Genomic DNA, 12,500 nt, shown 5'->3' with positions numbered 1-12,500 from the left:
TTACCGTAAAATACCAGAAAATAAGACCTTTGGTTGCATTAATGATGCATAGCTTTGACGGCGTCAAGGAAGTGAGAATTCGATAAAGCTGACAAGGATTTAAAAATATTTATTGTGGGAATCTCTACGATAATGACAGCATTAATGGACAGAAGGAGGCAATACACATTTCATTAGTAACATTTAGTACCAGCTGTTGATGTCAAGTGAGATTTCTTGAAGAGAACATTTTCATGCAAAGGCAGCCTGCATATTGATAATTGTTCAACATGACAAGGCATGACATTATATCATAAAGGTCATAAAGTACACATTATAGATCTGATAAAAAAATGTACCTTCTTCTCTTTCTTGGACATCTTTCCTTTCAGCTTCTTTTCCATTCTATTTTTATTCTTTTCAATCTTCAGTTCTACAGATGATTTCTTCTCATTGTGTTGTTGAAGTGACTGTATGTCAACGTGACTAATCCTCAAGTACACAAATGTTTCCAAAACCTGTGATTGAAAAAAAAAATGTTGCAACATAACAAATTACACTCTAACAGTAATAAGGAAAGCAACACATCACATTCCAAGTTACAGTAATAAGGGACATCTCACATCACAGGTACAGTTGGAATCTTTAAGACCTAGAGGGGTTATTAGACTGAATCAAGTGGATAACATCATAAACAACCTTGGACTATAAGTTGGGCGCTTGTAATGGGATAAAATAAAGAATGATAACATACAGTGTAACAGAGGGTAAAATTTAAGTCCAAGGCATTTCTAGTACATGTACATTGTGTATCAACAAAATATTCCTCAAATTTCTAGACCTTGAAAGCCTCCTACTTACACAAGGTTGTACTCTGAATCCTTTACTTTTCACAAACTTACTGATACTCTTCACAGCCTAACAAGATCAATAAATACAACATCAGCTGGTAAAATTAATCTGGCTCAGTAAATACATGTACATATGCCATGACTTACACAGCACATAACTGAGGAAAACATCGTAAATGAGTTATACAATGTACAATTATAAAATGAAACATATTTTATGTAATCTTGAGCACTTGTGCAAATGTATTCCCAAACATATGCGCACTGACCTCTAGAGAAACACTTCCAACAGAATCTTGTTTAAACAATGTGCTGAAAGCATCGCAACACAGCTTTGAAATCTAAAAACATTAGTAAAGGCAGTTCAATAAAAAGCTCCCCAGATGACAAACTACACTACATGTAGTTTATTACACAATTTTAGTTATTACATGACTAAGTTAGTTCAGCGAACCATTAATCTAAAATTGCCAGTCCACTATTTTCCATTTTTTTTTTGCAGCAATCACAATCTCAAGAAGTTTAGACACACAGTAGTAATCCAAAGGGGCAGGGTGGAGATTCTGTGGTTAAACATTTTGCTGTGATTAAACATTTTGGCTAAGATAATATTCTTATAAAATGCAATTTGACCATAGAGTGGGGGGTTTCACCCAGCAATTAAGCAATTGTCATACATTGTAGCTTATGTTTAGACATTTTTACAGTGATTTTGTCTTAACTGTCCACACTGTCATTTAAAACTAGGATGCAGATTTCAATTTCTTTTTCAAAATGTTATATTAACATACAGTCAAATATCACTCAGCATTACATTCCAACAACTTGTACAGTTGCACTGAGCAGTCACAGTAATTACAGTTGTAGACCATTCAGTGGTTATGCACATCAGACTCTTTATTGAGCAGTGTGGGCTAAGGTGCTAACAAGAGTCGTTTTACTTTCACAGTGACTCTACCCATCTGGGGCATATATAGGCACTGGAAAACTATCAGGGTACCCCTGATAAAATGCTGGGAGTGGTAGCCAGCCCTATGATGACTGACATCCCATATACAGCATTGTAGCAATACCCCTAAATGCTTTTTGTGCTAAAGAAACCAGAGTAAACCCAGATGGTGAATATACACTAAGCTTTCTCCGGAATTTTGTTAGTCAAGTACATGTATAACTCTTTTATGCATACTCGTGATCTGTGTTAAATGATCTCTTTTGCATGTGTGTTTACTTGCTGCATTGTTACTGTAGCTGCAAAACATTCATTCAGCAGGTATTTAAAAACATTTTTCTCCCTGACTGAATTTAAATTAAATAAGGATTATATCTACATGTACATGTACCTTAAAATGAGCAACACAGCAAATTATGCATACATGTGCATAAGAATATTCATTGCCTAACCTGGCCATCTAGGAATTTATCATTCATTCTAGGTACAAGCACTGCAATAAGGTTCGTGTGGAAATTGAAGTGGGGTAAGGATGTCAGAAGATCACACATACAGTGGACTGCTACAAGCATCACACTCTGAAAAAGACATTTAATTTGGAAAATAATTATCATGTTAATCATTAATTAATAAGAAAAATGACATTTGGACCCAATCTTTAAATTATAAATACTCAACTTAGAAATCAATGAATACTACCAACTTGACTGTCAGCGTGCAAAGGATGTCTTGTCTAATAGCTCAGGGCTACTCAATTGAAAGTTTTAAACAGAAAAAAAGAAAAAAAAGAAAATTGTGTTAAGTCTGTTAGAATGCTCTCAACAGTTACCTCAGATGCAATCTTTTTGTTTACCATGCCATTAGTAACAGCTGTTTTCTGATGCTTCACACACTCTAAGGTGAAAACAACAACAACAACAAAAACATTCACATACATTCTGAAAAGTGTTAGTTTTGTTAACAAAAATAATAAGCTTACTTATTGAGGAATATGACTGTGTAGTTAAATACAATTTAACATAGTTAACTACGAGGAGCAAGAGGCATTTTGTTGGCATTTGTTAGCATTTTGTTGGTGTTTGTTGGTATTTGTATGCGTTTGTAAGTGTTTTATAACATTTTGTTGGCCTCAGTGGTTAGCGTTTAAAGCATCTTTCAGCAGTTGAGACCTCCCGGCATGTCTTGGTATGTACTCCTGTGGTTAGTGGCCCTTTTGAGTCCATTCTACCATTTTCTTAAAAGAATTGATTATCTCCAACTACTGACTGGTACATTGATGTACTTTAATTTTTCATTTTTTTGTGTGCACATTCATTTTTTTCTTTTTCGTTCTCTGTATGTGTGTCTGTGTCTGTGTGTGTGTGTGAATGAAATAGTGTCCTGTTTTGTTTTTTTTTTTCATATATTCTGTAACTTTATTGTAATATTTTTTCCGCTTGGCCCAGCCACTTAGCTCAATTAGCCTTAGCTATTTCTAAGTGGCTGTGCTCTGTTTTTCATTGCTATTTTTTCACATTGCATGTATTTATTTTTATTGTAAAATTTTTCTGGGCACGAAATAAAGATTGTTGTTGTTGTTGTTGTTGTCCAGTCTTAGCAACAGTCAGCGGTCTTTTCTGTGTAATTATGGGTTATTACATGTATTTCAGCTTTTCCACTGAAATTCTTGTTTCAGTGTGACTGGTGTCTGGGTTCTCTGTGGTAATGGCGGCTTGCAACTGAGTTGCAGAGAGTGCCTGCCCTGTGGGTGGTCTTACATCATGAGGCTGAGTCCGGGGTTACAGGGCTTGTGTTGGGTGTGTTTTCCCTGGGCACTTACATGTAACCTCCTCTTGCAACAAATGTTGTTAATAAAAAGTGAATGTAATAGGCCCTTTGCACGATCCGGTCACATGGTACAAAATCACACATGCTGGTGAGCAAGTTCTGCAGTGGGACTTCCAAAACAAAGGCAAGTCCAGGTGGACTGGTACGAGTGGCATTGCTTTGGAAGTCCCACTGTGCAACTTGCTCACCAGCATGTGTGATTTTGTACCATGTGACCGGATCGTGCAAAGGGCCTATTTTACATAAAATACCTGTAAGTAGCAGGTTATTTTACAATACAAGTTGTGAAAGCACCCAGATGGTATATATATTATCTACCATATTTTGATTATGACATCATTTGTTAGTTTACAACATAAATTTACATAAAAATAGTAATCATTATGCATAATGTTCAATATTACAGGTTGTATTTAATCACATTATTTCAAAGACAGAAAGACAGACTTGACATGTGTGATAACACAACTTTTATCAGTATCATGTCAATTAAGTATACAATGTACAAGATCAAAGTATACAAAACAGGCTATGAAATTTACCAGAGCACAAAATTACAATATCACTTAAATTTTACTTTGTCTGCATACATATAATGTAAAAATAATATCTAATGCTTAGGTTAATAAGTTGGTTGAACGTTACATACTATTAAAGATATTTACTGACAATTAGGTTAAAATTTGAAGGTGGTCTTAAACAATGTATGTATATGTGCATGCACATGTACATGGAAATATACGCTGTCATTCTCACATGTAAATATGCAATGTGCCATTCCAAATCTTAAAAACAGAGTTGTTTACCTTGTACAGTTTCTTCCAATATTTGTAAGTATCGCTGGTAGTATTTCAATAGCCCTTCTTCGTATTCTCTCAGTTTCTTAACTTCTTTGGATAGCTGAAATGATAAGAAAGACAGTGTTAAATTAGTACTGACACTGAATGTGAAAAAAGACAAAAAAGTCAGTAATCAACTAAAGATATGTACAGTGTAATACATTTTTATGTCTACTGAAGATAAATTTATTTATAAAATACTAAATAAATTGTTAACTTGAAAATAGTTTTAAAACACTTTGAACTCTAGTTGAACTCTCATTTCATTTTGATAGAGGCCAACTTGGAAGCACAGCTACATGTACATGTACAGTATTTTGACTGCTTCATACAAACATTTTGTGTAATGTACTTCCTCTGCTTGCAGGTTATCACATTGTAAGTAATGGCCAAAAAATAAACCAGGAAAGCATTGTTACTTGGATAGCAAAATGCTGCTTCTTGCATAAAATACCAAACAAACATCCCTATGGATTACTTTGAACTGAAAATGTCTGCTGTTTCTTAGACTGAAAAGACAAGTTCACACTTTAAACCAAATTTGATGATGAAAGACAGGGCAAGTACTGTACCCCAAATTAAATGTAAAATCTGTACCTTGACACCTTGCTCTTTTTCTGAAGTTGCTCGAATTGCATACCTGTAATCAAACCCCAAAACAGAACCGTAAACAAAATTAATAATAACATTACTGTCACTTTACCTCAATACTGTTAATAATATTACCATTTTTTTTCATATATTTATGTTAGATGTACATTATGATTGCAACATCACTGCAGTACATCCTTTCATTCTCTCATCATTTTAATCAATTTGTATTGGCATTCTCACAATCACCATTGATACAAATACTAGTTAAAGAACAACAAAAAGATCAACTCCATTTTTCCATCATCAAGATGCACACAGGTTTTGATATTTCCTGACATCATTTCTATTATCTGTAAGAGTGTTGGTCACTGAAAAATGTTGTTGCTTTGATCTTGACAATTCAGCCATCAATTAGAGGAAAACTTCAATCAGTTCTAAAACATGCACAGGTAAACTGTATATAAAAATGTACATTAATTTTGGAGGGTTTGAAGAACAATTATTATATTTTTTTCTTAAATTCTTCAACAGAGGTTTTAGTCTATGGGTAGTCCCTTGTTTTTCTCGGGTTTTAAGTCGACTGGTTGGGCATGCATTCCTGCACGGTTGCATGAAAATCATCTTGCATGAGTGCAAGTGTAATGCCAGAGAAAACATCATTTCTTCTTTGGTACAGTGCAATGCATTTCCTTGTGCAAGGAAATGTCAGTGCATCAACTAGGCTAACCCTGAGAAAAATGATAAACTACTCATAGTCAAATTGTGCAAACTTTTACCCATTATACCAGAATAATGCAGAAAGATCCCTATAGCCTGCAATTTCCAAAAAAACTGCTTCCTCAAAACTGCTTCATATCGAGTCCCAGTCTTTTTTTTTGTTTCCTTTTTTTTTTTTTTTTCATGCACAAAATTTCATGGTCTAGTGCAGACTCTCTCATTGACCATATATATACAGTACTGTTACATGCACACACAGCTCTTGACTACTGTACATGTACCTGTAAATTCTGACACCACTTAAGAAGTGTACTGTTATGAGTTAGAGAGTTAGAGAGAACTGTAAGAAACTCAGCAAGTTTGCCAATTTTTAAGAAGTGTCTTTTTTCTGCTTTTTATAATTAATTTCTTTTTTTTTTTTTTTAATCCCTGTAGTGTATATGTTGTAAATATTTATTTATTTCGGTTTTAGCTCTAATTTATAGATTTTAATTGTATCATTATATAGTGTATATCTAGTATTAGGACCTCTGTGTAAACCACTTTTAGTGATGGAGCTTCCTAATAAAAGATTGTTACTACTTATATATTAAACAGTACCCAAACTGAAACTGTACAAAAAATGTAGCTGTTTTACTTTGAATTAGGCTTTTGTTCAACTTGCCTGTTACTCTTGAAACAAAGCATTATATCAGAATCAAAACCATGACACAAATTTTATTTTGTAACTCACCCAGGTACAATATCCTTAAACACAGTCAAAAGAGAAACCATTGCCAGCTTTTTCGTGGTGATTCTGACATCTGCATCCTTCTCATCACACAGAGAACATAACTCCCCAAGGTCAGATACCTTTTCAAAAAAATTAAAATGATTACCATTAACAAGTAGAAAATTTACTACCAAATTTTGCTTTTGCACTTAAAATAATGTATGACTCTACTCACACTGCCCTCTGGGTTTCCTAAAATACTGTTTGATAACTCGGCAATTTTTAGTTTTCTTTGGATGAGCTTCTGTCGTCTTTGATTGAAAAGTTCAACCATACTCAACACAGGTGGAGGGGTTGGAGATGCCGCGATTTGTTTGGCTTCTTCTGGAACTTGTTCATCTGGATTTCTTTCCTCACCCAGCAGAGGAGTATCTGAAAAAAGAAAACACAGTTAACATGTGACAAATAGTAGGAGATGTGGGCTTAACTAATAAGACTGACTGACAGAAGCAATAACCCCCAGAGACATCAAGGAATCAACAGAAGTAGAGTTGAAGTACATTGCAAATGTCTCTTATACCAAAGTCTGAAAACCTGGATTGATTTTCCCTCTTCAATTCTTACTTTAATTGTTACAGACTGTTGTAATTCAGCATGAAGTGGAGGAATTATATATTTTAATAAAATAAATATATTACATCCCTAATGATTAACTGACACACTTTGGAAAAACACATAAACTTGAATCAGTGCAGGAAACATCCATGCCAGTGAAAGTACTTGAACTTCCCTTAACTGTCCAATTTTGTGAGAGAAAAGTACTTGGCATGAAGCCATGTTTGGAAAACATATCCTGGAACTGGGACCAGAAAATCTTGTAAATCTTCAAAACATTTTTAGACATCTTTAATTGTCTTTGGATGTGATTGTTTCATCTTCGAAAATCCTCTCACTCCAAAGATATAAATCTCATGCCTTTGGCTTGAAATGAAGATCCCTAGTAGGTTCAATGTTAATTCAACCAAGAGGCAGCTTCAAATACTTTCAAAATAGTACACATACTGTAGGAATAAATATGGTACATGGTATAGTTTCAAAAGAAAATGTGATTTTGATTTGGAGAAAAGAAACAAGTACAGCACTTGCATGTACAGTACATGTAGGGTGAGAAATTAATGGAAGGTTAACTATTTTCCCACATTTCCCATCAAACCTATAGACCACATGTACTGTACGGTATGTCCATGACAGAGTCGTAGCCAAATGAATAGCAAATTAATAAGAGAATTTAACCAAGGACATTTTTTTCTGGCTACAGCCTTGCATGGACTGCTGTGCCTGCAAACAGAAAACTTGCACACATTCATGTATTTGTATGTCTTCTGTTTAGTACCAGCACCTGTCAGTGGTAGCTTCTCTTTTCTTTGTATAATACTGCCTTCACTCTTAATGGGTAGAAGGGTTCTTTCATTGTGATCCTGGTCTGCAGATGCTGTTCTTGGTGTCTTCTCATAATCAGCCTCATCTTCCTCTACATTCTTTCTTTTCCTTTTCTTTCCAGTACTTGAAACTCTTTTTTTCAACAAAAACAACAAAAAAAGAATTAACAATAAAAAAAACCCATGATCTTTCAGACACTCAGATTCTCACTTTGCTGCATAGCAAATAATGTTATGTTCACATGGCAAGTCTCCGATCCAAAATGAGGCTCATAATACCAGAAATAAACTGCTTGTACATATGTAATTGAAAAAAGTTAAGGTTATGTTCTGGGCACTACTTCTTATATAAGCGTAACCCGTAATACATGCCTAGACATATTCAAATAGGGTCAAAATTAACTCAAAAATAACGTTGAGCTGCACTGAATTCCAACTGAATTCATCCAAACAACATCCAACAAATTTTTGAAATATATAACCACTCTCACTGTAACAATGTGTGCCTCCTCCAAATGGTTTATCCTTACAAAAATACTTACGCTGCTGTTACTTACTGCAAAAAAGCAAAACTCCTACGAGAATCTTGAAAATACTCCAAGTCTTCGGGGTCGAGTGCATCATTGTCTTCCATGGTCACATCATCTTCGTCCTCTGGAAGTGAATGTCCTGTAACTTTGCGCGCCTTTTTGCCTTTTTTGTTTCCTTTTCCTTTTGCCATTGTAATATACTATCTCCTTCATAAGAGTATATTTCAAAAAGGTCTATTCTGATCCGTCTAAATAAGAAGAAGGCGTTCAGTTCAGTTCGTGCACCAGTTCGTCCACCATCTTGGACATGAGCCTTAGATGACACCACGTGCACCCCAGCGTACAACCATGCCACTGACTGTCTGTCGTATATGGCTCCGTAGAGTGTCCCTCGCTGCGTGTTGCACTATAACTTGAGGAGTGGAGATGGTGCTGTGTAGGTATGGGCGGCATAAAAATCGTTTAGAAATGAGCCGACAAGAAGCGACTTTTTAAAGCCCTTTAAGATTTTCTGATCTAACATTTTGATATGCACTTCACCTAGATTTTTTTTGAACTACCTGCCGAAATTTGTTCACTGCCTCTTTTTATTTGAAGTAGCATTCTATGATCATGTTAGTAAGTCAATAAGGAAAAGTAGCAAGGAGGAGGGCTTTGTCCGGGGGTTTATGTGTGAATTTTTTCTTTCTCTGTCAGTGGACAGGTAAGCTTGTAATTATCCCGTCAAAGAGAAGGCCATCCTAACACAAGCCCTCTCAATCTTAGGGGGAAAAATTCCTTCTCAGTGAAGCCCTCAGAATTTAAGTTTTAGCTTCAAACAACTAAATAAAAGCACCCTAGTGTCGGTTTTTTTTATTTTAATGTTATTACAATTTCTCAGAGACGTTAAGTATGTCATGATTGTTGAACTTATTTTGCGGTTCAGATCACAGGTGACATCGGTATGTTCAGATAATTTTTTTAACATGTCCTTGAATGATGTAATATTGGCTAATATTTATTTTTTGCACAGTTCACAATTTTTCACTACGTAAGTTCTAAATATAGTCCGTCCTACCAGGCCTGTTCGAAAATAAGCCCACCATAAAAAACCGTCTAAACAAAAATGTTGCCGAAATTGACATATGGACATCTCTGGAGTAGTTGCAGATTCATTTTATCTGGTTGAGAATTGTATTGGCCAAGTTTCAACTTGTAAATATAGAAACACTTGCATTAGCGTCTCAACCCATGCCGTAAATCATCAATACTCTTGACGCAATAACAGGGAAAATCCCCTCCATGCCCCTTCCTATACTTAGTACTAATTTTGACAGCTTCACTACAAAGCAACTCGACAAAGCACTGGACGTCGTCCGATGCACGTATGCAGAAGAGACCAAAAGAGACCAAAGGTACATCCTATGTTTCTATGTTTCCATGTTTCTGATTCCAGACAAAGACCAAAGGGTTGTTACTTCCTCGTATATAGAGAGTTTATCTCTTTCAGGTCCTTGGTTTGCTTATTTGGGGTTCGGAACGTGCCGAAGCATATTTGCAGCTGTCGCAGGAAAAATGTGATCGTGGATGCAAATTTGAAAAGGGAAAAACCCCTACTGACTGTCAGAGATATGGTTACAGCATGAGACGATGATCGCCTCTTGGCTACAATCAGTGGGAGGAATTCTAAAGAAACTAAGCCCAGCAAAATAGCCTTCTAAACGAAAAATATTACCGAGGTTTAAGTATGGACATCCCTGTTTGCTGCAGATTCATTTTATTCAAGTTAACGAGTAAATATAAAAACATTTGCCTAAGCGTGACAACCCACGCAGTAATAATGTGACGTAATAAAAGGGAAAAACCCATTCGAGCTTATATTTTGACAGTTTCCGCACGGAGCCAGTCCACAACGCACTGGACGTCGTCGGATGCACTGCAAGCAAAAGAGACCAAAGGTACGCTGTAGTTTTCTATGCTTCTATGTTTCTGATTCCAGACGGAGAGCAAAGGGTTGTTATTTCCTCATATAGAGAGTCTATTTTTTTTTTCAGATCCCTGGTGTGCTTAATATTTTCTGATTGATCCTAGTTAGATCACATTAGGTCGAATTCTAACGTAATCTTCGCCTTTGACTCCATCGACCACTTTGAATGTTTTATTAACCCGTGTTACAGCCCGAAGGACAAAATCGGGGAGAACCGCTCTCTCCCACTTTTTTTGCTCTGGAAGAGCGGTTATTACACAGGCTACGTTTTATTAGCAAAGATACTCCGAATTATTGTGATGAGTATTTTATTTCCCAACAGACTTTCGCTTCGGTAAGGGTGTTTGTCGTAAAACGGATTCATGGAGCCTTCGCCTTTGTAGAACATTTCCTGTGCGGGTTTTGTGTCATTTTATAACGTCAAACATCGAGACTCCTTTAACCCTTACAGGAGAGTCTAATGACATTTCTGTGTCTATCTCATTTCAGAAGCCCGCCAAGAGTAGAAACTACATACTGGTGAATCAATCCTAAGATTGCCAAGGTAAGAATTTCGAACATGTACTACTTTCATTACAAATACGATTCTATTTACACTTCTAAGTCTTTGCTGATCACATGTTCTGAAAAGTACGTGGATCTGGTTTGAAGTGCTTCTCGTGAAAATTTCTCTTAAATTTTTATTTGGGGTTCGGGACGTGCAGAGGCATATTTGCAGCTGTCGCAGAAAAAATATGATTGTGGATGCAAATTTGAACAGGGAAAAACCCCGACTCGCAGTCAGAGATATGTTTACAGCTAAGACGATGATCGTCTCTTGGCTTCAGTCAGAGGGATGGAAACTGAATTTTTAATACAGAAGAGCTATATAAACCATTCGTAAGAGCTTACAGTCATTTTCAGTGAAAAAAGGATTGGAGTTATTTGACTCAGTTCGATATAAATTTTCGATGACATCTGAATTTGTTATTTTATTTATTTATTTATTTATTTTTGTTAAATTTGCTGAGTTATGTGTTTTCATCAATTAGCCGGGAAAGTCCCTCCGTCGAAGACGAGACGCCATTGGCTATTAATTAGAAAGAGAATCACGCGCCAGGCATGAGCTATATACAGCTGAATTTTTAAGAAAGCTATATAAACCATTCGTAAAAGCTTACAGTCATGTTCAGTGAAAAAAGGATTGGAGTTATTTGACTCAGTTTGATATAAATTTTCGACGACATCTGAATGTTTTAAAATGTGTTGAACTGGCTGTTTTCAGTTTCGATATCGGTTGTTCAGTGTTTATTTTTTTGGTTTTGTTTTGTTTTGTTTTGTTTTTGTTTTTTGAAAAAAATTTGCTGAGTTATCTGTTTTCATCAATTAGGGAAAGTCCCTCCGTCGAAGACGAGACACGCCATTGGCTATTAATTAGAAACAGAATCACGCGCCAGGCATGAGCTATATACAATTGAATTTTTACGAAAGCTGTATAAACCATTCGTAGAAGCTTACAGTTATGTTCAGTGAAAAAAGAATTGGAGTAATTTGACTCAGTTCGATAAAAACTTTCGATGACATCTGAATTAATTTTGTTAAAATGTGTCGAGCTAGCTGTTTTCACTTTCGATAACCGCTGCTTTTTTTTTATTTTTTTATTTTTTTTAATTTTTTATTTATTTTTTTATTTTTTAAATTTGCTGAGTTATGTGTTTTTATCAATTAGCCGGGAAAGTCCCTCCGTCGAAGACGAGACACTCCATTGGATATTGATTAGGAACAGAATCACGTGCCAGGCATGAGCTATATATAGCTGTTTTGTGAAAGGTTGTCCTACAATTAAGCGTAAAAACGTAAGCGACAATGTCAGAAGGTATTATGGGTGATGGTGGCTAAAGGGGTTTCAAGAAAACAGCTCAAACACGTGTATTCATGCTTCCCCTTATTGCTGAAACACCGTGAACCTCAACCGCTACCCATAATACCAATCGCTATTATCGTGTACACTTTTGCGCTTTTGAGAGACAACCTGTCAAAATAGCTGTCAGTATATATATCTGACTCAAACATAAGAAATGCACATCGATATACAATTATAAAGGGTTTAAAGGTTTC

General features: G+C 35.7%; 2 protein-coding genes and 1 long non-coding RNA gene across 5 annotated transcripts in view; 2 read left to right on the top strand and 1 right to left on the bottom strand.

The window, feature by feature from the left end:
• Nucleotides 1-9,067, bottom strand: part of LOC145477541 (nucleolar complex protein 3 homolog) — a 17,175-nt gene extending 8,108 nt beyond the window's left edge. Inside the window, exons 1-11 of one of the 2 annotated variants that reach the window (XM_081455542.1) lie at nt 8,465-9,067; nt 7,868-8,040; nt 6,704-6,900; nt 6,490-6,608; nt 5,043-5,085; nt 4,413-4,506; nt 2,609-2,673; nt 2,232-2,357; nt 1,100-1,171; nt 841-897; nt 339-497 (exon numbers count right to left, since the gene is read on the bottom strand). In XM_081455542.1, coding sequence (XP_081311668.1) covers nt 339-497; nt 841-897; nt 1,100-1,171; nt 2,232-2,357; nt 2,609-2,673; nt 4,413-4,506; nt 5,043-5,085; nt 6,490-6,608; nt 6,704-6,900; nt 7,868-8,040; nt 8,465-8,628 — 1,269 coding nt within the window. In that variant the 5' untranslated portion in view covers nt 8,629-9,067. Of the gene's footprint in view, nt 1-338; nt 498-840; nt 898-1,099; nt 1,172-2,231; nt 2,358-2,608; nt 2,674-4,412; nt 4,507-5,042; nt 5,086-6,489; nt 6,609-6,703; nt 6,901-7,867; nt 8,041-8,449 lie in introns of both variants that reach the window. The other variant, XM_081455543.1, reaches the window with a different exon arrangement.
• A 401-nt stretch (nt 9,068-9,468) lies between these two features.
• LOC145477539 (uncharacterized) lies at nt 9,469-12,219 on the top strand. The gene is made up of 3 exons (XR_014047973.1): nt 9,469-9,831; nt 10,306-10,374; nt 10,893-12,219. It is a non-coding gene; the product is annotated as an uncharacterized LOC145477539 (long non-coding RNA).
• The window catches only part of LOC145477538 (uncharacterized), an 8,649-nt gene continuing 6,520 nt past the window's right edge, over nt 10,372-12,500 (top strand). For both annotated transcript variants that reach the window (XM_081455540.1, XM_081455539.1), the window contains exon 1: nt 10,372-10,947. The gene's annotated coding sequence lies outside the window, so the exon portion shown is untranslated. The remainder of the gene's footprint in view (nt 10,948-12,500) is intronic.

The sequence above is a fragment of the Orbicella franksi genome, unplaced genomic scaffold (assembly GCF_964199315.1).
Source record: "Orbicella franksi unplaced genomic scaffold, jaOrbFran1.1 SCAFFOLD_76, whole genome shotgun sequence".
Classification (NCBI taxonomy): domain Eukaryota; kingdom Metazoa; phylum Cnidaria; class Anthozoa; order Scleractinia; family Merulinidae; genus Orbicella; species Orbicella franksi.
This window is presented reverse-complemented; position numbering and strand designations above follow the sequence as displayed.